At 42.7% G+C, this 23,965-nt stretch overlaps 3 protein-coding genes across 4 annotated transcripts; 1 reads left to right on the top strand and 2 right to left on the bottom strand.

The window, feature by feature from the left end:
- The first annotated feature begins 341 nt into the window (after positions 1 to 341).
- pmpca (peptidase, mitochondrial processing subunit alpha) lies at positions 342 to 6,301 on the top strand. 2 transcript variants are annotated; one of them, XM_062451074.1, is made up of 13 exons: positions 342 to 488; positions 1,041 to 1,243; positions 1,343 to 1,422; positions 1,600 to 1,682; positions 1,833 to 1,927; positions 2,114 to 2,214; positions 2,341 to 2,604; positions 2,701 to 2,793; positions 3,141 to 3,259; positions 3,471 to 3,561; positions 3,741 to 3,803; positions 3,886 to 4,030; positions 4,345 to 5,137. In XM_062451074.1, the coding sequence occupies exons 1-13, from the start codon at positions 442 to 444 to the stop codon at positions 4,425 to 4,427; spliced, it is 1,467 nt and encodes a 488-aa protein (XP_062307058.1). In that variant the 5' UTR covers positions 342 to 441; the 3' UTR covers positions 4,428 to 5,137. The 2 variants fall into 2 exon arrangements, with proteins under 2 accessions (XP_062307058.1, XP_062307057.1); XM_062451073.1 differs by lacking the exon at positions 4,345 to 5,137 and adding an exon at positions 5,185 to 6,301 and having other exon boundaries at positions 348 to 488.
- Positions 6,302 to 6,424: 123 nt separating this feature from the next.
- On the bottom strand, positions 6,425 to 14,578 carry inpp5e (inositol polyphosphate-5-phosphatase E). Its single transcript, XM_062451072.1, has 10 exons — positions 12,930 to 14,578; positions 11,950 to 12,073; positions 11,678 to 11,775; positions 11,068 to 11,192; positions 9,361 to 9,480; positions 8,708 to 8,815; positions 8,360 to 8,521; positions 8,047 to 8,162; positions 7,828 to 7,964; positions 6,425 to 7,608 (listed from the first exon to the last, which is right to left on the bottom strand). The coding sequence occupies exons 1-10, from the start codon at positions 13,775 to 13,777 to the stop codon at positions 7,476 to 7,478; spliced, it is 1,971 nt and encodes a 656-aa protein (XP_062307056.1). The 5' UTR covers positions 13,778 to 14,578; the 3' UTR covers positions 6,425 to 7,475.
- Positions 14,579 to 14,807: 229 nt separating this feature from the next.
- On the bottom strand, positions 14,808 to 15,807 carry LOC134011699 (gamma-crystallin M2-like). Its single transcript, XM_062451075.1, has 3 exons — positions 15,740 to 15,807; positions 15,264 to 15,506; positions 14,808 to 15,137 (listed from the first exon to the last, which is right to left on the bottom strand). The coding sequence occupies exons 1-3, from the start codon at positions 15,770 to 15,772 to the stop codon at positions 14,844 to 14,846; spliced, it is 570 nt and encodes a 189-aa protein (XP_062307059.1). The 5' UTR covers positions 15,773 to 15,807; the 3' UTR covers positions 14,808 to 14,843.
- Between the last annotated feature and the right edge of the window lie 8,158 nt (positions 15,808 to 23,965).

The following is a 23,965-nucleotide window of genomic DNA, read 5'->3' as shown; positions in this document are numbered from 1 at the left end:
GCAGGTGAGTTAATGTAATCTCCAGAGATGGTGACATACAGTAGCAGAGGGAAGCGAAAAAAAGACTATTAGGAGCATCATGCTAAGGTCCTCTCTACACCAGATAAAGCAGTGAGACATTTATATAAACAACAAAGTAATGCAGGGTCCAAAGGGTGCAGTAGCAGTATAGACACATAAGAATGGTGACACAATGTCTGTCACATCTTTCACTATTGGGTGTGGTAAATTAGGCTGGTTTGCTTGCTTGGTATATTAGATCATAAGATCTTCAACTGAGGATCCATTTTAAAGGCACATAGCTGTAGTCTACTTGTAAAAACTACATCTAATATAAACAGCTAAATTCTTCTAAATTAATTTGATGGAAATGATGAAGAGGAAGTGTATCTGGCCCTACCAACGTGATCCGGGTTATTTAGTGGTCACAGCGAATCCAAGATGGCATCGCACATGTCTAGGTGTAGAACTTGGGGACGTGTCCAAAGGTATTCAGTTATTATTTATGTTAACTAAAGTGTTCGAGTCTTTTAAGTTTTTTAATATTTGACCAACGTTATTGTTACGTTTAGATTTGCTCCTCCAACCGGATCGATTGGTCGTGAATACTTGTAACGATGCAAACTGCTAGCTAGTGCTAGTGCTAGCTGCATAGCTTTCTGAGGTGGGGGTGCTAGCTAGCTATCTACCTTCAGGCTGGCTGTCAATCTCGACAGTCAAACCAGACAGTGGTCAAACTAGCTCGCCTCGCTGATGAGACCCAAGGCAATGAACGTCAAGTTGTTAGCTAGCTACCGTTAGTTAGAAGTAGTCACATCAGGGGTGAGACAAGTCCCAAACTAGTCAGCTAACTAACCAAACAAACATCTACATCTAGAGCAGAGGATCTTTGGAAGTTATTTCATTGCAGTAGTTTATTGTGTTCAGCTAGCTAGCTACCCTTGCATGGTTATAGAAACAGCAAAGTTACTGTTTAGTTGAAGACCTACTTTTATTACAAGTAACAACAACAACATAATTTAGTTATCGTTGCCTTCAAGGTGTGGGATCGCAGCATACAGGAAATACAGCAGTGGCAGTGGATATCCAAATATCTCACTCTCTTCACCCTTACCTGGGATCCCCAAACCCGTGTTTGCATCAGTGGATGGTCATGAGAAATATGAGACAAAAATCACTACTTTAGAAAATGGTCTAAAAGTTGCATCCCAGAACAAGTTTGGTCAATTCTGCACAGTTGGAAGTAAGTACCTGCAGCACTTAATATTTGCAGTATTTAAACCATTTCACTAAAAACATGAATTAATTGAGTCCATACACTCTGTTTTTCCCCATTGTACAGTCTTAGTAAATTCAGGTTCCAGGCATGAGACAAAATACCCAAGTGGAATTGCACACTTTGTGGAGAAACTTGCCTTTTCTGTAAGTGGCAAGGGGTTTTATATATTATTGTGATACACTAATCGTCTAGTATGCCCTCACTCCAATTAACAAACTAACAGAATAAACCCTTATCATTGTAAAATGGTTCATGTAATAAAATGGTCATTATAATTGTAGGCCTTTCTCTTGCAATTACAGTAAACATGTATTCTTCAGTCCACAGCCCAGTATGGGAGTAGAGATGAAATACTCCTCACACTTGAAAAGCATGGAGGGATATGTGACTGCCAAACATCTAGGTATGCTTTTTTAGAGCCAAGTATGCCCCCAGTAAGACGAAAGAGCGAAATTTATAGGCATGGTTTTATAAAATGTTGCATAGTATGGCATATTTGACTTGTAAGCACATTTATATTCATGTAGCTTGTTTCCTGTTTATTTGACTTCAGAGACACCACTATGTATGCCATTTCTGCTGAGGTAAAGGGACTGGACACTGTTGTCAGTCTTCTTTCTGATGCTGTCCTGCAGCCTCGTCTTCTGGGTGAGTTCAAACTGTACGCTGAATGACATAGACACATATTATAATTAGTTTCCTCTAACATAGACCTGACATACTGAAATCAATTAAAATGTGAACATGTCAAGAGTTTGACGGTCTGTGAGCGTGTCTGTGTGTCCAAATTGACTTGGCTGAAGTCTATTTTTTATTGTTGATGGGTTGTGCTAGACGAGGAGATAGAGATGACCAGGATGGCAGTGCGCTTTGAGCTGGAGGACCTCAGCATGCGCCCTGACCCTGAACCTCTGCTGACCGAGATGATCCATGCAGTGAGTCATGCCTTTCTCTCTCAATCTCACTTCCACTGTGTAAATTATTTCCTGACTTTTGTAATAGTTCGAGTTGAAAGTAATTGTGAAAGTGTCATTTTTCACTACTCTTCCTCTTGGGCCTAGGCTGCGTACCGGGGCAACACAGTGGGTTTGCCACGCTTCTGCCCCGTAGACAACGTAGATAAGATTGACAAGAAGCTGCTTCATTCCTACCTGCGGAGCTACTTCTGCCCCGAGCGCATGGTGCTAGCAGGCGTGGGCATCGAACATGAGCAGTTAGTGGAGTGTGCCAGGAAGTACCTACTGGACGTGAAGCCAGTCTGGGGAACTAGCACTCCGGCCAATGTTGACCTTTCTGTGGCACAATACACTGGTGGCATTATTAAGGTGAGAGCAGACTGTTCGTTGTTGTCTGCTTTTGACCTCATGTCATAGTTTGTTTTTGTTTACTTGATCGCTAGAACCCACTTTTCCTCCTCTCAGATGGAAAAGGACATGTCAGATGTAAGCCTTGGCCCCACGCCCATCCCTGAGCTTACGCACATTATGATTGGCCTGGAGAGCTGCTCCTTCCTGGTTGGTTAGCCCCTCCCACTTCCTGCTACCTGTCCTGTCCTGTTTATTGAAGGTGTCTTTGTTGCTTAACCCTCGTGCTGCCTTCGGGTCACATGACCCAAAGGTTCATAACGAACCATCGTTGTGTTTACCCAATTTTACCCAATACAAAAACAAATAAAAATAATTTTCTTTTAACCTTCGCAATGTGGGGGGTCTGAGACAGCCCAACGGTTAAAAGAAAATGCTTCACTTTGTTTTTGTATGCGGTAAAGTTGTCGCAATACGACGGTGGGTCACAATGACTGATGGGTCAGAACGACCCGAAGATAACACAAGGGTTAACGTGTTTGTTGTCTGTGTGACAGGAAGACGATTTCATCCCCTTTGCTGTCCTCAACATGATGATGGGGGGAGGAGGGTCGTTCTCTGCAGGGGGCCCTGGGAAAGGCATGTTCACCCGCCTCTACCTGAACGTGCTCAATAGGTGAGGGTGTCAAACCTGAAACAAAGAAGCAACTTTTCAAGAACTTTTTGAAATTTCCCATTGGGATGAATACATTACCTATCTATTTCTATATACAATGTATGTGTTTCATGGTGAGTGCAGAATCAAAGTTGCATTTGCTGCAAAATGATGACCACTGATCACTAAAATGTTACTTTTGGATATAATGCTCTTGTATTTTGCTGTCCAGGCATCACTGGATGTACAACGCTACAGCCTACCACCATAGCTATGAGGACAATGGTCTGCTGTGCATCCATGCCAGTGCGGACCCCAGACAGGTAGGTCGTGGCCTGCACTTGAACAAACCCAGATTTGCATGTTGTGATTGGGCTGTACTATAGAGAGAAAGGGGGCATGTAAAAGTATTGTGGAGAACCTTAGACCAGACCTACTTTGGTGGCTGTATTTTAAAGCTTTTGTATAAAACATATAATTTATTTCTGTTGTGTGGCTTCAGGTTCGGGAAATGGTGGAGATCATAACCAGAGAGTTCATTCAGATGGCTGGGACTGCAGGAGAGGTAACAAACCAATCATCAGTCCTTTTTGTTTGAACGGTAAAGCTTTGTGACATTTGTACCTTACCGTGAATCTGTTTGTCAGATGGAGTTGGAGAGAGCCAAGACGCAGCTCAAGTCGATGCTGATGATGAATCTGGAGTCAAGGCCGGTCATCTTTGAGGATGTGGGACGCCAGGTTCTCGCCACGGGAAAGAGGAAGCTTCCTCATGAGTTGTGCACACTCATTAGTGAGTACTGCTATCTCGGAGTGTCATGAAACATCCAATGTATTTGTAGTAGATGTACTCTTAATAGTCTGGGGAAGTATCAGAAATAAATACTGAGGAATCAGAAAAAGCCCGATAATGTGTTTATGCTTCAGTTGCTGTGTCAGCAATACTAATGGGGGATTTGGATATGGGATATGATGGCTCTAAGTACCACCTTTTAATTAGAGCCAAGAATTATGAAAAGTAAAAACTTTTTTATCCTAGTATGGATAAAGTATATGAGTTAATCATGTTAACTCGCACCTCAACACCCCCCCGGCAACATTGGACAGAGGGCGCTCTCAGTCAAGCGACAGTGCTTTCAATTTCATTGGTGGCCAAGCTGCGAAGGCACCTATTGTGTTTTGTACCTTAATATTATTATTACTCATCTTCTCCCATTGGAGTCTGTGGCAGCCCCTGAAACATTATGGTAAAAATGTGTGAAAAATGGCACACATTGGGGACAGTCCCTTCAATCTTTTTACCAAGTTTCATGTCTACAATTGGAGCACTCTAGCGCCACCAACGGGTCAAAGATTATCAAGCCTCACAAAAGTTATCACATGGTTTTTCCATTTTCTAAACCGTTTGCTCGGTACAGTCAATCAAACAGCCAATTTGCAGCAAAGCCGGTAAACAGGAAATTGGATCACATCTCAGCAAATCTTTGATGTATTCACACCAAACTTGCTGCATTTCTTCTGAGGATGTCTAAAATGTTTTCTGGGTCATTTGACCTGCTTGGCCACCTCATTGCTGCTTGCAGCTATATTTGTGTTTAAGCTTCTATTACTCAAAACAAGTAGGACTTAAAGGGATTCTGACAACAGGGGAAAGAACTTCAGTGTCATCTTTCAAAAGAGACCATGCATGTACTCCAAATTGTTCAAGAACAGCTTTTAATTTTCTTTGGGTATGCCTTGTTTAGGTGTTTTAGGCGAATTTGACTGTATGTTTTGTAGATATACTATAGCTCTATCCATCAGTTTCTCTACCCACCCAATTCCTAACTCAGTGTTGCAAAGTCTTATGCAACTTTTGACATTAAGAGGGGAAAGTCAAACATCATATTGATAAGGTTGGAAGTGCATTCTAGTAAACAATTTCTTTTTCTGTTCCCCTTTTCTCAGGCAATGTCAATGCTAGCGACATTAAGAAGGTCACAGCCAAAATGCTTCGCAGCAAGCCGGCTGTAGCAGCACTGGGGGATCTGACAGAAATGCCCTCCTATGAACACATCCAGGCTGCCCTGTCCAGTAAGGATGGGCGCCTGCCTCGCATGTACCGCCTCTTCCGATAGCCTTGTTATGCATCGAGCCAGTGGCAAGTTACCATTACTGTATATACTGGACACTTAATCCCACACTTATCCGTCTTGGTGGAGCTCTGTGAAAGGGGACGAAGTCTGGACTACTATTGCTGTTTTTCCTCGTCAAGAAATAATATTACACTTACATTCTCTCTATTTTTGGTCTGAGGAAATTCCTCATCTGCGTTTGCTTTCAGTGGGTTCTAGTTCTAAGGGTGTGTGAATGAATGTGTGTGAACTGATGAAGCCAGCACTTAGGCCTGTGCAGAGGAGAGAAGCTGCCAAATGACTTTTATAAAGGATAATGGCAGAGTTTGAAGTTCTAATGTTTGTAGCGTTTGGGAAGTTGCTTCCTTTGTGGCGACTTAAGGACACACTTTTTGAGTTTCTCGTAATCGTTTTACAGATGCACCCTCAGCTGATAAACCTCTTCCCTCTGCAGATAAACTCAGTTCCTCTGTACTGCACACGAACTATTGAAAGAAACAAACCTTTTGCAATCCTCATGGTAAGACTTGTGACTAGTTTTGGTCAAATGTAGCCATTTGCCCTCACTCAGCATGACTGGGATGTGAAACTCCCTATTCTTATCAGTAGAATGTACAGTAGTTGTCCCCATGCCCTTCAACCGCTTATAATGCCCTGTTGTGTAAAGCCCTGAATGTATGTGTTATTGGATGTAGTGTTTGGTGCTTGGAAAAAGGAATTGGATAATGCTCCTGTCTTTTACCTAGAATGGGGCAGCATAAAGTATATGTAGTACTTTATAACATTTATATGGGCAGTAAATGGAGTTTGTATAAAACCATGTTAATATAAGAACACAGTATTCTTTATCTAATGCTACCACATGCAGGCCCATTGTCTTCTGTGTGGGATGTTGGTGACAAACCCATTAAAACATAATTATAACTATAAATAAACATCTTCAAATGTTATTTGACTTTCAGTACTGCTTGGGCTTACATGACAAATTAAATGTCATAAGTGGATTATCACTACCTGTAAAGGTTACACAATATCACATGCTTGCTGTGAGACATCTGTGGCTGAAAATAAAGAATGACTAAAATATATTTATTATGTGATGTTACGTCACAGAAAACCTGTTAAAAAAGACATATTGATTGTTAACAATATTGAGTCCTGAGGACAAGATCACAGGCACTTTAAACGCGTGACAGATGACTCATGATTCACCAGCACAACCCATCTACTGATCTCCCATCACCACAGTACAGTTCTGCAAAAGGTCAAGACAGTTTTGATTTAGTTAAGAGAATGTTAAGGCATTGAACCACACACTGTTCCGAACTCAACAAGGGACCTATAAAACATTTTCCAACCTCATTTAAGCAGATCATCTTAAATCCAGATACCGACCGTGGAGAAGTTACCACACACCGAATATTATGAACTGTTAAAGAGTACTGCAGAAAATGTATTTTCATCAAGCTCTAAAAAATAAATTACATTATTATTTTTTTGTAAAGCTCTCAGTGGTTAAAGTGGGATTTTACCAAAATTCTTGCCAGATCTCAACTGAAGTGCAATTCTAACTTTGGTGAAAATCTAGAATAGAAACAATCTTTAAAGACATGAAAAAAATCACACCTAGTTGGCTACTGCATGTACTGTTTAGGAAGCTAGTGATGGAAATACATTTACAAGGCATTTAGAATACTGATAGAGGAATGGTCCATGTCGCCCAGGCTTGTTAAATAAAAATTGTGTAAGAACCTAGAGTGTAGACACTGCCTCCAAGGTCATCGGATGTTCTTTTACTGGAAAGATTCCTAAGGTCTCGTTGCGCAAAAGTGTTGTATAAATATACACCAGACTTTTGTGTGCTGTTTGTCCTCAAGGACTAGCCTACTCCACCTTGTGCAGTCCCACCAAAGCACACTAGAGGTCAATAACTTCTTCACTACACGATTCTGGGGTTTGACAGACAAACAACCGTGTCCCTTTCAATCCTGCTGGTCATGTGTAAGTTTGAATAGAGTCTGGATCTTTCCAGAGAGAGCGGCCTGGTCTGTTGTGGTTCAGTTGAGTCTGGTCTGGTCCAGTTGAGTATGGTCTGTTCAGGTTGAGTCTGGTCCGAAGGCACGTTCAGGAGATGGAGCAGACGGTGCTGCTGCCCTGGTTCTTCAGAGCCTCTCTCCTCTTCAGCTCTCTGGTGATCCTCCTCTTGATGCCCTCCAGGTATAGGCTCCTGTCAAACTGGCCCGCCCCAAGGGGAATGCTGTAACACACATTTATATACACATAAATATAATAATTATATAAATATATAATAATTGTTTTGTTTTCACCCAAAAAGAATACTTGTCCTCTTTTTCGGGGTTAGAGCTATTTGCACCACACCATTGCAGCCCTGCAGGGCATCATCTGCTGTATCTAAACTGGGAGAGCTAAAAGCCAGCAGGCTGTCCAGCTAGGATCCAGTTCCAGCTGGGCTTACTTGTCTCTCCCTGGGCGCAGTTTGACCTGGAACATGCCCATAACAGGCCGGTGGTCGGATGTCCTAATAGATGAACAGCTGGTGTATTTGACCACCTTGATATCGTCCGCCTGCCTGTTTCTGTACAGTATCCTGTCCTGGGATGCACACAGAGAAAAGACATTCATTGGTTTTGCTGTGGTTTTTCTATGATAGGAGTCCTTGAGCAGGACAGCTCACCGTGTATGACGGGGTCCTCTGTTTAGAGGTGCTGTCGTAAACATCGCAACCAATGTCAAACTTGTAGGTGGGTGGGAAGTGGATGGGTGCTTCCTGGAAACCTTTAAAGATAGAACCTAGAATACAAGACAACAGTCTCAGCCCCAAAAGCATCAGATGATATGCACACAATACATACCAACACGCACACAATACATACCAACACGCACCCAACACACAATTCAACTAAATAAAGGTCAAAGTATATCACGATTTACAATTTGTATTTGGCGCATGCGCGTGCACACACACAGCATGCCTCATGACAGCCTACCGTCTTTCATCTCCTTGGAGAGCTGATCGTGCAGAAGCAGGGGTGTCATGTCCACGCCAGACGCCTGCTTCAAAATGGTCTCTACTCCCACGCGGTCTTTACTCAGACGGAAGTTAAAGTCCCCGAACCAGAAGACTTCATCATACCTCGTGGTCACGTCAGCTGAGAATGATCATTTACAGCATTTATTAACGTTATACACAACACAATATTATATTCTGTATTATATTTAGTATTTATCCAGACATAACGTTTTAGGTTTTGGTTAGAAATGTTTAACTAAGCAGTGAAAGACTTTTTGTCACACAAATGCTTCAAAATGACTAGCAGAAGAGCAGGTTGACTTACAGGCAGTGGAGCGATATGGATTTGTGTCTGGGAGGCCTTTAGGAAGAGCCAGAGCTTCTATGATCTTGTTGTAGTCCAGTACTCTCTCATACACTTTGGAATCTCCAGCTGGTAAAGAACAATGTGGGAATGACTGGTTGCTCTGTTCAACAACACTTACCCTGTGCATTCTAGGCGTTCTGATGCAAAATAACCCATTTAGCGCAAATATTACATTACATTTACATTTAGCAGACGCTCTTATCCAGAGCGACTTACAGTAAGTACAGGGACATTCTCCCCAAGGCAAGTAGGGTGAAGTGCCTTGCCCAAGGACACAACGTCATTTTGCACGGCCGGGAATCGAACTGGCAACCATCAGATTACTAGCCCGCTATCCTAACCGCTCAGCCACCTGACTCCCTAAATATAAATAAATGTAGGGGATAGGTATAACTCAGTGGTATAGCGTTTGACAGCAGATCAACAGGTTGCAGGTTCAAATCCCCACCTGTATGTTGCTTTGGATAAAAGTGTCTGCTATGTTTTATAATACTAATATTTATAATATTATTATTTATTATTGTTCATCCTGCACATTCTACTTCCTATTTACATTCAATGACTTAATTCCTAATTGTTCCTAAACAGAGGGTACCTTCCTGTCCACTCACAGGTAAAGTGGGAGGTAATAAAGAGGAAGGAGGTCCCAAAGAAGGTGAAGCCGATGCCCACAGCCCCTTTGGTCTTGATCTGGGAGATGATCCTCGTTGTGACTGTGGCATGTTCCACCTCTGCTCGCAAGGAAAAGCAAGAGTTACAGCTTCAGTACAGCACATGAAAGCAAGTGTACAGGCAGAGAATGTCTAATATAGGGAGAACTGCCACTCTCGGGAAACTTCCGGGTTCTGAACTGGTTGCCGTTCCATGTGAGGGCGCTAACGAGCGGGTGCAGAATGAATGGAGGTCTATGGAGCTATACCCCTCAAAATCCACTTTTCTCAGGATATAATCTTTTGTCTAGTAATTTGAATTCTGAATTCGAAAGGGGAGGCAAAAAAAATACACACTGCTGGCTGTTAGATTTTTCGCCAGTTCTAAAAAGCCTTTGAAAATGTCATTGACGTCATACACATCGTACGACCAGAGCTACTGCTTTACGGCAAGCTCTGGTCAATTCCTTTTTTCTCTCAAGCAGGGCCGGATTAACCATTAGGGCAACTGGGCACTTGCCCAGGGGCACATGACATCTAAGGGGCCCTGGACAATGTCAACTAAAATGTTATATCACGTTATGAACGCAGTCCTGACTTTCCTTAATGTGAGTACTTTAATGCAACTCGTTCGATCAAAATGTTATGTTAAATCACGTCAAAAACAGTGTTTGTGTAGTCTAGTAGCCAGTGCCGCCTCTCCCATAACGCTCACTACGCGCTGTGCGTAGGGCACCAACTCCTGAGGGGGCACTAAAAAATAGTTATAATTCTTATAATACTGATATTATTTTAGTATAGAAATATTAGACACGTATATTACAAAACAGGCAGAACAAGAGATGTATTTAAATGCTCACAAAAAGTTACGATGGTGGTGCCCCCCCCCCCCCAAACAAAACATAAACAAATAGGCTACACACTCAACTTCCCAAGCTCGCTGTGGGTGCCCTTCCCTCAGTGGGCTGACGAACTTTGACAGTAGGCTAGGTCAACTTTTCTAAAATGGGCTTAAAAAGATAACAGTAGTCAGGGGAAGAATAAAAGAAAAAATAAAGAAAGAGACTGCGAGATGGTGCCCGTGCATCACTTTCAGGTAAGTTTAATCATTGTTAAATACGGGAAATGTGCTGCTAATTTAATGGTTAGCCTATGCATACACCTCAAACTTGCTGACGTTATTGCTAATGTTAGCACACTCAAATATGTTTTAACTTATTTAGGTGCAAGCTAGATTGAGATTTTACTGTTAAACATTATCTATGCATTTTACAAGTAACTGACGCCAGCTAGCTGTTACTTTCTTACCTCCTGTCTGACAAGATTTTACCAATTGAAAAACGGCTTGTAAAATGTTTATTTTACATAAAGCTCAAAAAACTATTTTGCGCTCAAATAAAGGCCCAAAAGATTCGGATTCAATTCAATTCACCGGATTCAAATGAAGGGTCATTATCAGGCTTCTGCTGAGTTTGATAATGACCCATTCATTTGAATCAGGTGTGTTGGAGCAGGGCAACACTTAAAACTTGCATGGAAGGGGGCCACAAGGACCAGGATTGAGAACCACTGGTGTAAACGAACACGCCCAGTATCACATAGAACATGCATAGTACACACCCATTTCAAGGCTGTTTCCATGGCGCCGGTGTGTGGCGTAAAACTCACCTGAGCAGAACCAGATGAGGTCCCTCCTGACGAACACAGTGAGGTAGAGAACGCCATGACATGCAGCATACAGCATGACGTAGTATGGGCCCAGGGCTTCCTGGAGACGAATCTCCCACTCCCTCCTGTCACACACATACACACACACCAAACACACACGAACACACACCAACCAAACAGACGTGAACACACATGCACAACAAACGCAAGACGTGTACACACCCACACACACATGTACACAACAACACAATCTCAAGGTCAGTATACTACCATATCTCTAGCAATGCCAGGAATCTGTGTGTGTCTGTCTGTTTGTTCGCGTTTCCTACGATTATCTGAAGAGCCGGGCACCTTGCAAAGTTCATATTTTGCAGGTGTCCTTTTCATAATTCAACGGAGTGCAGTACCGCGATTGAACTAATGCGATTAACAAAGGCATTTGCAATGAGTGCCGGAGTTCGTAGTAGGGAAAATAGGAAAATTCCGTTTCATTTTTTAGAAGCGTATTCGCTTTTGTCTTAACTATGGATTGCTGAATCTCCTGTATACACAACAAATTAACCCTTGTAAAAATGTTGAAACCTTGACAAGCAATATAAACGACTCCTACCTGTCTGGACATCCCTCCTGAACACCGATAATGTAAAAGTCTTGTGCAAATTCAGAGTCCGTTGGGAGCAACAGGTCATCTAAATTGATTGGAAGTCCCTGAAAATAATACTTTCGTTAATATGATTTGTTAGCATGGTGGTCAGACGTTATTATAGATATTCATGTACAGTAGAAGAAGTACTAGCAAGGAGAAGAGTGTGTTTCCCAGTGTGTTTCTCAGTGTTCCAAGACCATCAGTTGCAGGTTGTGTGCTAAGGTTGGTTGGCCGACCTTCTCTCCTTGCATGTTCCAGGTTGCTACGTAGATTCCCAGAGTCCTGTCAGGGAAGTAGCGGTCTAGCTCCTCAGCCCCCAACAATGCACCATTGCCTAGTACACTTCCCTCCAGAAAGCTCCTGCAACAACACAGACAGGACCGTAACTACATATGAGGTACCCAAGGTTGGGACCTTGATAAAGAACATTCACAAAACCATTTATTTAAATGTTGCCCTTCTGTTATGAATTACATCTTTGGTTGGACTTAAAAATAAATAAATAAAATTCAGACACTGGTTACGTCCTGAACAAACCCCAGAGGAAGAACTGTCACAGTAATATGATGCCTGCACCTGTGTAATGTAGCATGTATGCAGTGATGTACTGTGTGGTATAGTGTAATACAGAGTACTGTACCTATTAGTTCTTATATGCACGTATACTAGTATAAGTCCCTTAAATGCTTGAGCACTGATTCCTGCTGCTAAGATACTGGTTGTCCAGTAAGACCCATCTTATCTCCCGGTCAGCTGTCAATAGGTGTGCTAACCAGACAAGGTCAATCCCCTCACACAAACTGTTTTATCTTATCATTCACCATTTTCTCTGTTAAAGCAAGCTCTTGGATCACATGCACACATCTTAACATGCTGTAAGGCCAATAAAGGTGAACTGTGGCCAGTGCTATAGTGTCATCGCTGTGAAGCGTTTTGATTTGAGGTTATGTGCAACATCACAGGAAGTGATTTTCTCTGAAAAATGCACATAAACCGTATAACCCAATGTACTACAGTAGACCTTCCCTTAAAAAATGGGGTATCATGAAACATATCTTAAGGCAAAACCTAAAATTCTGCTTTGAAAGCTTCAAGAAAGCCTAAAGACAGCACACCTGTATACACTGTAGCCTATCAACCCAGAGGGGAAACCTGCTAGCACTAAAGCTCATCATCCTCCGTATGTGCAGGTAAGAGTCTCCTGTCCTGAACCCACCTGTTTCTCACGTCTCTTGGTCTGATGGGGTTCAGCACGCTAAAGGTGGACTTCATGGAGTTGACGGAGGAGCTGTCAGACACCATGTTCTCTAGAAGCCGGCTGTCGCTCAGGTTCCTATGCAGTCTCTCTCCAGGCCTGGGCCCTCCTCTCCCCATCAGCATGCCATAATCCACGCAATCCCTGTCAATCCGATTAGATGTTCTTAAGGTCGCCGACACCAAACTCTGCTCCAGGGCGGGAAGCGCTCCTGAGAGCTCCAGGGGGGAGAGGCGCACTTTGGAAGACCTCACCCGCTGTTCTGCGGACTCGCTCTGGTGATTGTGGGGCTGCGTCTCGTACTCTGAGAGGCTGTGGCCCCTACCCCTGAAGATGGGAGACCGTGTAGGAACCTGGGCGCTTACAGTCGCTGAGTTCTGTTTGTTCCTCAAGGTGGCAGCACCACTAAAGGTAAACACATCTGAAACTGCATGGTCATCCTTAAGGGAGTCTGTGGAGGAGCCCGTCTCGGCGGGGTCGGTTAGACTTTCCTGACTAGATCTCCGTATCCTTTTCCCCTTCTCCTCCAGCGAACTGTTCTTGCCTACCTTCATTAGCCCAGATGGCCTAGGCAGAAGGGGTGGGCGAGGCTGGTAAGAAGTGGACTTGCTCTTCATGTCCCGTGTATCTTGAGGGGTGATTTGGGTGTCGCTGTGGGCCCTGAAGGTTTTAACGTCTGGTGTAGGTGCCGTAAACAGCTCCTTGTTATTGTTGACCCTACTTGGGTCCTTCCCACCTGTTACTCCAGGAAGGACAGAAGCAGCTGGGTGAGAGGGGCTGGTGTCTTCCCCATCCTCGGTCATCTTCATGTCCTATGTCCTCTGGTCAGACGTCTGTTGTACCCGGAGACTTCATTCGCGTATTGCTTAGTTTTGATTGATGTAGAGAAAATATGAGCTGGGTAGCTAACAAGAGGTTTAGCTCTAGTTGACAGACAGCTAACTACAGTGTTAAGCGGTTCGTGAAAACATCTTTCTCTCCGCCGCTTAGCTAGCTAGGGTAACAATACAAGCTATATTGGAAATCCGTATTTGTTACCAGTAGCTTGCTAAAAAAGGATGCAGTCTTGAATTTAAATGGTTTTGCTCGTTAATCAGACACAGTATTCAGTTGCTACTGCTTCTAGCAAGTTAAATACACCGTATAGACTACAGTAGCCTACCTATCATGTCTAAATATTTTGTTGAAGCGGCATCTCCTATAGCACGTGACATATTGCTCACGAAAAATAACCTAACTAGAAATAGCGTTGAGTAACGTTGATAAAGATAACGTAGTTAGCTTAACTACTGTACAAGCTTACGAGTTTGCCCAGCTACAGTACAGTGCTAGTAGTACAGTACTGTTTGGTACTGTACAGTAAAGCTAGCTACCCTAGCTGTTTTGTTTGTCTCCCATCTACACGTACAGTACTGTACTGTACCAAGCTACTAGACAGCTAGACTAGCAAATCCACATGATTCCATTTTGCCTTGATGACAAACGTTAGCTAAAGAAATTACCTCAGCGTAAGATACGTTTTTGTTCAGCAATTTTTTTGGCTTCATATTACAAGTCAAGCTAGCTCAAAATCCTAATACTTCCTTAGCAACGCTTTACAACAGGGTTTTCGTTACCAACCAAGAGCAGCATGGTAATTCATGTAGCTTCGTAAGTCACAGCGCCCTCTAACTACGTGACAAAGAACATATCTGCAGAAGAGCACAGTAGGCTACACTTTCATGTCAGCCTACAGCACACAGAAAGATTTCCCAATTTACCCAAAATGTGTCATAGCGATAAAAATGGCTTTGTGAAGAAAATGTTTTTATGGTTCATGTTAAATAAAAGTGATTCTGTAAAAAAAAAAAGATCCCTTTATTAAGTGCAAATGATCTAGTAGTAGGAATCCATGATGCGCCTCATGCTCATGAACCTCATGCCGCCCATGCCTCCCATGCCTCCAAACATCTGTCCGAAGCTCCTGTACTCTCCAGGCCTCATGTACATCATCCTGCCTCTGTAGTTGGGCTGCTCGTACATCAGCCAGTGGCCCTCCATCACGTTGCAGGACATGCAGTTGGACATGCGGTAACGGTCCATGATGGAGTCACAGTCGTCCATCATCTCGTACATCTGACCTCCGAAGTTCTCCCTCTCGTAGATCCTCATCCTGTAGTTTCCTCTGTACTGTAGTGGGACACGGATTTAAACAGTACATATTAAGTGAAACACCATCCCATAGCACAAAGACATTGATACATAGACATAACAACGGAGGCATCCTAGTGCCTGGAGAGTAGGTTTACTTCTTACCATGGGGATCATACGGCAAGACCTGATGCAGTCGCTCATGCCCATCATACTCATGTAGTCTGAGTACTCGCCCCTCCTCATGAAGTACTGGTTACCCATGTAGTTGGTGCGGTCGTAGACCATGAAGCAGCCTCTCTCCACCCTGCAGGAGTGGCAGCGGGACATGTAAGAGGACATGTCAGACATGTCGTTCATACACTCGTAGGACCGGCCCTGGAAGTTCCTGTCCTCGTAAAAGATGATCTGAATAGAAAAAAAAGACAAAAATTGTTTTACAATGGTTTTAATTGAACAGTCTGACATTTAAATATCAATCTCAGGAGTTGATCTATGGCACTGGCCTAGTAAAAAGGGGTCAACTCCAACATGGCAGCGGCATCTACAGTTAATACACCAAGATGCCACCAAGAAAATCCCTAGCTGTGCAATCCACATCAATACTGGTGTAAAAATCAGCAAAGTATAGTGGTACCTACCTTGCTCATCATGTTCATGTTAGAGGTGGTCATTTTGGCTCAGTTGGCTCAGCTGTTGCTGTTGTTACTGCTCTTGCTCTTGATCCTGAACTGACTCCTACCTGCTTAACCCTTTCTTTTTATACCTAACAGGCAGAGAGGCCCATTGTGAAAATATCCTGAGCCAGCAACATGCCATAGAAGGGCATGGAGCTGTTTGTCCATATTTCCAGAGATGGGGTGCCTCAAAAAGCTTTAAAACGGCTTTTACTCATGGAACAAACAAAGGTCACACAAAGCCTGTATTTAAAAAAAATGTTAACAATGACATACAGTCATAGCTACTGTACATTCTGCATGTGATACATCTTTTATTCAGTTACAGTAAAAAAAAAATTGTGTTTAGGTCTGGTTATGTGACATTATATGACATTGCTAATACAACCAGGGGATAAAAAAAAGAAGAAGATGACATCTACATAAGTTTTGTTTTTCTCAGTCGCTTTGGTGCGTTTTTCACATCATCCTTAACATGTGCAAAATAGTAAGTGCATTTCTCAAAACAATTTGTACAAACAGCATTACACAATGGATATGTTGCTAAAGCTAGTAATTCACTTAAAATCCTTAGTTCATCTCTCAAGAGTAAATATTTATGTCAATGAACATATGTGTTATCAGAATGAAAAGTCATCGTGTTATCGTTCACGAACAAGGTGGTAATTATTTTTGGTCATGTTGTCAATGTAACTGTGTACTTTGTCAGTATTACCTGATGTACTAAGGCTACAGTTTGGATGACAGTTACTGTATTGAAAATGCACAAGGCTGCACTTCTTCTACATGGAATATATCAATTTCAACAGTACTAATTTACATATTACTGTATGTGGGTTATTGATTTAAAGAGACTGGACAGGATTTCGTTTTTCACAGCTTTTACTAGTGCTACTGTATGAAATGAAAAACTAATTTTTTTACAGTAAGAAAAAGACAAGGGGCACAAAGGTAAAAAAAAAAAAAAAATGAGAAAGAAACACAGGAAACACCACTTAGGCAAAACTTTGCATGCAGCACTGTTCCAGTGCTGTCTCTAGACATCCAGACGTTCCTGTCTGTCGGCCTACATATTCTCATCCACATCACACTGGATATTTTCCCTTGCAATGCAACTTGGAAAGAATCTTGTCTGATCCAACCTCTGCAAGCGTCTACTGTAATGTCCTCATATGCTGCATCCACGGCAGCCAGTAGGATCATCTGTGTGTGTGTGGCAGTTTTCACAACGAAAGTTGACCAGGCCTCTAGGGGGAGCGCTAAGTGGAACAGCTTGATTTTCGGCCCCACGGAGCAAAAGAGAGAGAGCATATGAGAAGTTTGAACCAACATCGAAGTAAAGAGGCGACATAAAAAGGTTAGTATTCATTTTTACATGTGGCCCTCCTCTTTTACAGTTTTTCAAAAGAGCCACTTCGATTTTGATCCCATTTCCAAAACAAACTTCTCATATGTTCTCTCTCTCTCTCGCTCCGTGGGGCTGAAAATCAAGCTGTTACATTTAGTAGTGATGGGAAGTTCGGATCATTTTACTGATTCGGTTCTTTGAATCTCGTTCAGTAAAATGAATAGGTTAGTGCATGACATGTGCACCAGCAGATACTATTTTAAAATAAATTCCTGCATTACATTAAAATAATGTATCATGACAGTTTGTATGATTTGGTCATTTATTATCACGCTAGCATTTAATTATCACGGCAAACAATTACACTGCACTAAACTGTAAGTGTAAATGTAAAGTGAAAATAACAAAACCAGTCAGTATGATGACTTGAGCAAATATCATTCACGTCTTACTAAAACAGCGGCCACGCGAAAGGGAATGAGGAAACTGTTTCCTCTACTAAAAAATACAATGCGGGTCACGTGAAAAAAGGATCCAAAGACTCGTAGAAAGACCGAGTCGGGAAATGAACAAATCGTTTGTTTCCTCCAGTACAGAGCCTATGCAGGTCACGTGAAAAATGATCCAAAGACTCGTAGAAAGACCGAGTCGGGAAATGAACGAATCGTTCGTTTCCTCCAGCTACCAGTACAGAGCCTATGCAGGTCACGTGAAAAATGATCCAAAGACTCGTAGAAAGACCGAGTCAGGAAATGAACGAATCGTTCGTTTCCTCTAACTGCCACTACAGAGCCTATGCAGGTCACGTGAAAAATGATCCAAAGACTCGTAGAAAGACCGAGTCAGGAAATGAACGAATCGTTCGTTTCCTCTAACTGCCACTACAGAGCCTATGCAGGTCACGTGAAAAATGATCCAAAGACTCGTAGAAAGACCGAGTCGGGAAATGAACGAATCGTTCCCTCTAGCGTTTCCTCTAGCTACCACTACAGAGCCTATGCAGGTCACGTGAAAAATGATCCAAAGACTCGTAGAAAAGACCGAGTTGGGAAATGAACGAATCGTTCCCTCTAGAGTTTCCTCTCGCTACCAGTACAGAGCCTATGCAGGTCACGTGAAAAATGATCCAAAGACTCGTACCCGAAGACCGAGTTGGGAAATGAACGAATCATTTCTGTTTACTTGGACGAGCCTATGCAACAGTCCCGATGCGCGGCCACGAGAAAATGAACGAATCATTCTTTGAGAGGACTCGTTACTCCCGAGTCCTTGTAAGTACTCGGGAGTTCCTCCCCCGTTGAAATGAACGAATGACTCGAAAAAAGATTCGTTCATTTTACTGAACGAGATTCAAAGAACCGAATCAGTAAAATTATCCGAACTTCCCATCACTAGCAGTTATCTTTTGTTCTGCTGCAAGGCAGGATATGCTACCAATGTGTAGTTAATACTTCAAAATAAAAGTCTCGACCCAATGCCGGTTCTTGTTTAGAACTGTTCCCAGTGAATCGATTCCTTGGAATCGTTAGCAAAATTCCTTAATGATTCTGTTAACGATTCTCTGTGCCGTTAAACAATAAAAATGCTAAGTTTAATAATGGATTAAAAATCGATATGCTCAGTTTAATAATGGGACACGCGAACGTCCCATTACGAGCGTCGTGCCGCTGAGCCTGTTCTTCGACTTCCTCCCCTTCCTCCCACGAGTCCGCTTTCTGGAGCCTGCTGTCAACTTGGAGTGGCTTGGCCTTTGCAGAGCATCCCTCAATAAAGTGTTGATAATAAAGCACCATACCAAGGAACGACCTGATCTTCTTTGAACACGGTGTCTGCTCGTCAGCCTCCATTAGATCAGCCTTCTGGACTTTGCTGATGACCTCGACTTTGCCTGGATCCATCCTAATGCCTTCTTCACAGACAATGATGCCAAGGAACTTGACAGATCATCTTAAGAAGAAGCATTTCTTCTGGGCCAGCTTCAAGTTGTGACTGGACAGACGGGAGAAGATAATTTCAAGGCGTTAAAGGGCCACAGACTCGGATGGGGCAAACACCATCAGGTCATCCAGGTAGCACAGGACACTGCTGAAATTCTCATCTCCAAAGATGGACATCATCATTCTCATGAACGTGCCTGGACTGTTGGAGAGACCCTGGGGGAGTCTGTTGTACTCGTGCAGGCCAAAAGGAGAAGTAAAAGCTGTGTATTTCTTATGCTCTTCCTGCAGAGGCACGTTATAATAGCCCGACGTCAGATCCATGGTAGAGAAGAATGCGTTTCCGCCAAGAGCGGCCAACACATCAGACTGGTGAGGCAACGGGTAGGCATCTCTGACAGTCCAACCATTCAACCACCTGAAATCCGTACAGATACGCAAGTCGCCATTCTTCTTCCAGACCAGCACGAGGGGAGACGCATAATCACTGTGCGACTTGCGGATGATTCCTTTCTCCTCCATCTCGTTCAGAGCCAGTCTTAGTTTATCATACTGGCTTGGCGGGATACGCCTGTACGGCAAACGAAAGGGTCTGTCATCAGTCAGATGAATGCGATGGACAAAGCTTTTGGCTTCTCCACAGTCCATTTTGTCCCTTGAGAAGGTAGACTCATATCTCTCAATGATCTGAAGAAGCTTGTCTTTCCAGTGTGCTGACACCTCACAAAACTCCAGGTCGATATCCGGAAGGTTCAGACTGCTCAGGGCTTGTTTCATTTCCTCACTTGATCTGGGTGTTGAAGAAGAGCCGCTGGCAGTGCACTGTACATTTAACTTGATCTGTTCAGGCTGTGGCAGGTCATCCACAGCAATACAAGGTGACACATCAGCTTTTTTAGTGTTTCTTCTCAACACGACTCTGTGGTTGGTTGGATTAATGATTTCCATCTCCCCAAAGTGGTGTGATCACTCTACCAACCATTATTTGTTTTGGTCTTTATCTAGACTGTGTCGGCTCAATGATGACTGTGCTGCCCACAGACAGGACTGAAGACAAGGGTAGCTTTCCCCAAACCAGGTGCTCTGTTTGCAGCGCTAATGTCACACTTCTCTGAAGCTTTACAGTCCCTACTCTGTCTGGCACAGACTCACCTCTCTTTCCACGCTCTCAACGAAGGCAGTCGCATTTTCTTTCCCTCTCCTCCCCCTGACCTTCCCTGCTTGCTTCCCTGCTTGGCTTCTATCGTATTGTCTAGTTATTCACGGAGAAATGCTCTGAAGTTTCAATCATTTGGATAGTTTTTGAAGATATTACTCAAAATCAAATACTACAAAAAGGAACAACCTGAGAGGACTGAAGCCCAAGGAGAACAGAAGTATTTTGGGCTGCCCTCCAAGACTGACCACAGGCAAGCAAACTAAAGCTTGTTCCCTGTAGAACTATGGCTTGTAATGACTGCAAACAACTTACTCAGAGGATAGTCAAACTGGAGCTAAGAGTCAGAACCCTCTTAGATATCAGAGAGACCGAAGACTTCATAGATTCCATGCTACCTAGCCCGGAGGCTAAGCTACCTGCCAATGAGCCACCCTTGGAACCAGCTTTCTCTCCACCGGCCGTTGGACCGGATGAGTCATGGCCTGCTCTCGGCGCTAAACCAAAGAGGCCTAGCGCCGCTTCTACCTTCATCAGAGATGGGACTGTCACCAAGGATAAACACCAAAAAAAGCGAGGCAGAAACTCTTCCCACATCACCTCTCCTCATGTCACACTCAGAAACAGTTTCGAACCACTGGGAACTTTCTCTCCCTTGTGTGTGGAATCCAAGGCGAAGAGGCACAGGAGTGCTAGCCACGCAGCTAACAAACATGAAGGGCCCAGATCGCCAACACACCATGATGGTAGCTACTACACACATGCAAATCCAACACATCATCGTCTGCTGCGACCGGGAGTCCCCCATTTCACTCCAAGCCCCTCTCGGACCCCTCGGGGCGCTGTTCGACCCCCTATCAAGCCTAATCAGACAACAATATCACAGGATTATCAAGATCCAAGGTATGCTAAGACTACCCACAGCCCATCAACACTTAGAGGAGCTAACACTGCTGGCACTATAGAATCTACTGCTAGCACTGACGCAGTGTCTAACCTTGGTCTAGCACAAGGTCCTATCATTGCTAACCCAAATAAGATAAGAACTGGCCCCGCAGCTACTGATAAGGAAAACGTTATAAATGCAAACACAACACCACATATGGCCACTATCTTGATTGGAGATGTGCTGTCATGATGATAATGATCTGGTCAAAGAAAACAACTTAGACTGCATCTGTCTAAAAGAAACCTGGCTAAACAATGACACGGCAACAGCAACTTTGATAGAAGCGTGTCCGCCTGATTACAGCTTTCACCAAGTTTCAAGGACATCAAAAAAAGGTGGAGGAGTCGCAGCTATTTTCTCCTCTAAACTGTTGTTCAAAATCACTGAGCTAGGTGAATTCACATCATATGAATATCTTGCTATAGAGCTCAAAACCGAATCAATACTTTTTGTTATTATATATCGGCCACCCAAGCACTTGCCAATATTCATACAAGAATTCTCTGAACTATTATCACTATGTGTCACTAGATATGACAAAGTAGTTTTAAACGGAGACTTAAATATCCAAGTAAATAAAAAATCTGACCCAAGAACTATTGAGCTCTTAAATCTCCTTGACAGTTTCAATCTAACTCAACACATAACAGACCCAACACACCGGCACGGAAACACACTAGATCTAGTGATAACAACTGGACTAAATATCAATAATATTTCAATAACTGATCTACCCCTCTCAGACCATCATTATATACTTTTTAATGTGGAAATTATCCTAACAAAAACCAAAAAAGAATTCTTAGTCCATAGAAGATATTTAGACGATACAGCTATGATGACATTTTCTGAACAATTTGCTCTATATGAGCCGACTAACCATGATTGCTCTCTGAATGAAATGGTAGAGAACCTCAATGATGCACTATTATCTGTGTTAGACTCTGTTGCACCACTGAAAACCAAAAAGAAGTGCACAAGCAGAACCTCCCCATGGCTGAGAAATAAAAATGTTAGTGAAACGAAAAGAAAATGCCGTGCAGCAGAGAGAAAATGGAGGAAAACAAAGATCACTATCCACTACAATATCTACAGAGATACACTAACCACCTATAACAAAACCATCCGTCTAGCAAGGAGAGAATATTTCTCCAACATTATTACAGAAAATGCCAGAAATTCCAGAGTTCTTTTCTCCACCATTGACCAGCTGCTAAACACTGTCCCTGCCCCACCTCCATCCTCAGCAGTTAAATGTGAAGAGCTTGCTTTGTTCTTCAAGAACAAAATAACTTTGATCAGAGCGAGTATTATTAATAGTGGGGTCGAAACTGACATCAGTAGATTCTGCAACATAACCATGAGCACATTTACCTGTATCACACTTAGTGAACTTTCCAAAATTGTCAGCGAATCTAACTCCACAACCTCAGATATTGATCCTATACCCACAACATTCTTTAAGCGAGTGTTTGATAGTGTCTCAGGTCCGGTGCTAGAGATTATAAACACATCCCTTAGAACTGGCGTCTTCCCAGATGCCTTCAAAACAGCTGTTGTAAAGCCCCTATTAAAGAAACCCAAATTGGATAACAGTCTACTTGCAAATTACAGACCAATATCAAACCTTCCATTTATTAGTAAAGTACTGGAAAAGATAGTTTTAGTCCAATTAAATTATTTTCTTGAAGAAAATAACATCCTGGAAGTCTCGCAGTCAGGTTTCAGGAAATATCACAGTACTGAAACTGCTCTCACCAAAATAATTAGCGACCTCAGACTAAACTCTGATGCAAATAAAGTCTCTATCCTTATCCTGTTAGATCTCAGTGCAGCATTTGATACAATTGATCACAACATCCTAATCAATAGACTGGAAAAGCTTATTGGGTTCACAGATAGTGTATTGAACTGGCTGAAATCATATATCACAGGAAGGAAGTTTTATGTTAGTTTAGGTGACCATAGGTCCAAGAAACATGAAAACTGCTATGGGGTTGCTCAAGGAAGCTGCTTAGGTCCATTACTTTTTTCTCTTTATATGTTACCACTCGGCGACATAATCAGAGAACATAACATAGATTTCCATAGCTATGCGGATGACACACAACTATATATATCCACTGAACCCAACGATGCAACGGCCATCAATTCCATTACCAACTGCCTGTTGGCAATAAACAAATGGATGAATGATAACTTTCTTAAATTAAATTAAGACAAAACCGAAGTCCTACTATGTGGCCCCAAATCCAAAAGAGAGATGCTTATTAAGAATCTTGGAGGCTTAACCCCCTGTCTTAAACCAGAGGTGACGAGTCTCGGTGTAATCCTGGACTCAGATTTGAATTTCAACTCTCACATTAATAAAGTGACCAAAACAGCTTTCTTTCACCTGAGGAATATAGCAAAGGTACGACCATTCATAAACCAAAATGATGCAGAGAAGTTAATTCATGCTTTTATATCCAGCCGGCTGGACTACTGTAACGCACTTTTCACTGGTCTTCCCAAGAAAACCACTGAAAGATTACAGTTCATTCAAAATTCTGCAGCTAGATTATTAACCAAAACTAAAAGGAGAGAACACATTAGTCCTGTCCTAGCTACTTTACACTGGCTCCCTGTTACCTTCAGAATTGACTTTAAGGTCCTTTTCCTCACATACAAAGCTCTACACGGACAAGGACCTAGCTACATTGCTAACTCCTTTATAAACTACACACCAGCTAGAACACTGCGATCATCAAATGCAGGCCTATTAGAGGTCACCAGAAGCAGTCATAAGAAGATTGGTGAT

Source organism: Osmerus eperlanus, chromosome 25 (assembly GCF_963692335.1).
Source record: "Osmerus eperlanus chromosome 25, fOsmEpe2.1, whole genome shotgun sequence".
Taxonomy (NCBI): domain Eukaryota; kingdom Metazoa; phylum Chordata; class Actinopteri; order Osmeriformes; family Osmeridae; genus Osmerus; species Osmerus eperlanus.
This window is presented reverse-complemented; position numbering and strand designations above follow the sequence as displayed.

Excerpts from the sequence above, each read along its gene's own strand:
- LOC134011699 (XM_062451075.1), bottom strand. The coding sequence starts at position 15,772 with ATGACCACCTCTAACATGAACATGATGAGCAAG. Across the intron at positions 15,507-15,739 it reads ACATGAACATGATGAGCAAG|ATCATCTTTTACGAGGACAG; the intron begins GTAGGTACCACT and ends TTTTCTATTCAG. Across the intron at positions 15,138-15,263 it reads CTTGCCGTATGATCCCCATG|TACAGAGGAAACTACAGGAT; the intron begins GTAAGAAGTAAA and ends GTCCCACTACAG.
- inpp5e (XM_062451072.1), bottom strand. The coding sequence starts at position 13,777 with ATGAAGATGACCGAGGATGGGGAAGACACCAGCCCCTCTCACCCAGCT. Across the intron at positions 8,163-8,359 it reads CTCCAAGGAGATGAAAGACG|GTTCTATCTTTAAAGGTTTC; the intron begins GTAGGCTGTCAT and ends CTTGTATTCTAG. Across the intron at positions 7,965-8,046 it reads AGAGGACCCCGTCATACACG|GACAGGATACTGTACAGAAA; the intron begins GTGAGCTGTCCT and ends TGTGCATCCCAG.
- pmpca (XM_062451073.1), top strand. The coding sequence starts at position 442 with ATGGCATCGCACATGTCTAGGTGTAGAACTTGGGGACGTGTCCAAAG. Across the intron at positions 1,683-1,832 it reads TGTGACTGCCAAACATCTAG|AGACACCACTATGTATGCCA; the intron begins GTATGCTTTTTT and ends ATTTGACTTCAG. Across the intron at positions 3,804-3,885 it reads TGGCTGGGACTGCAGGAGAG|ATGGAGTTGGAGAGAGCCAA; the intron begins GTAACAAACCAA and ends TCTGTTTGTCAG.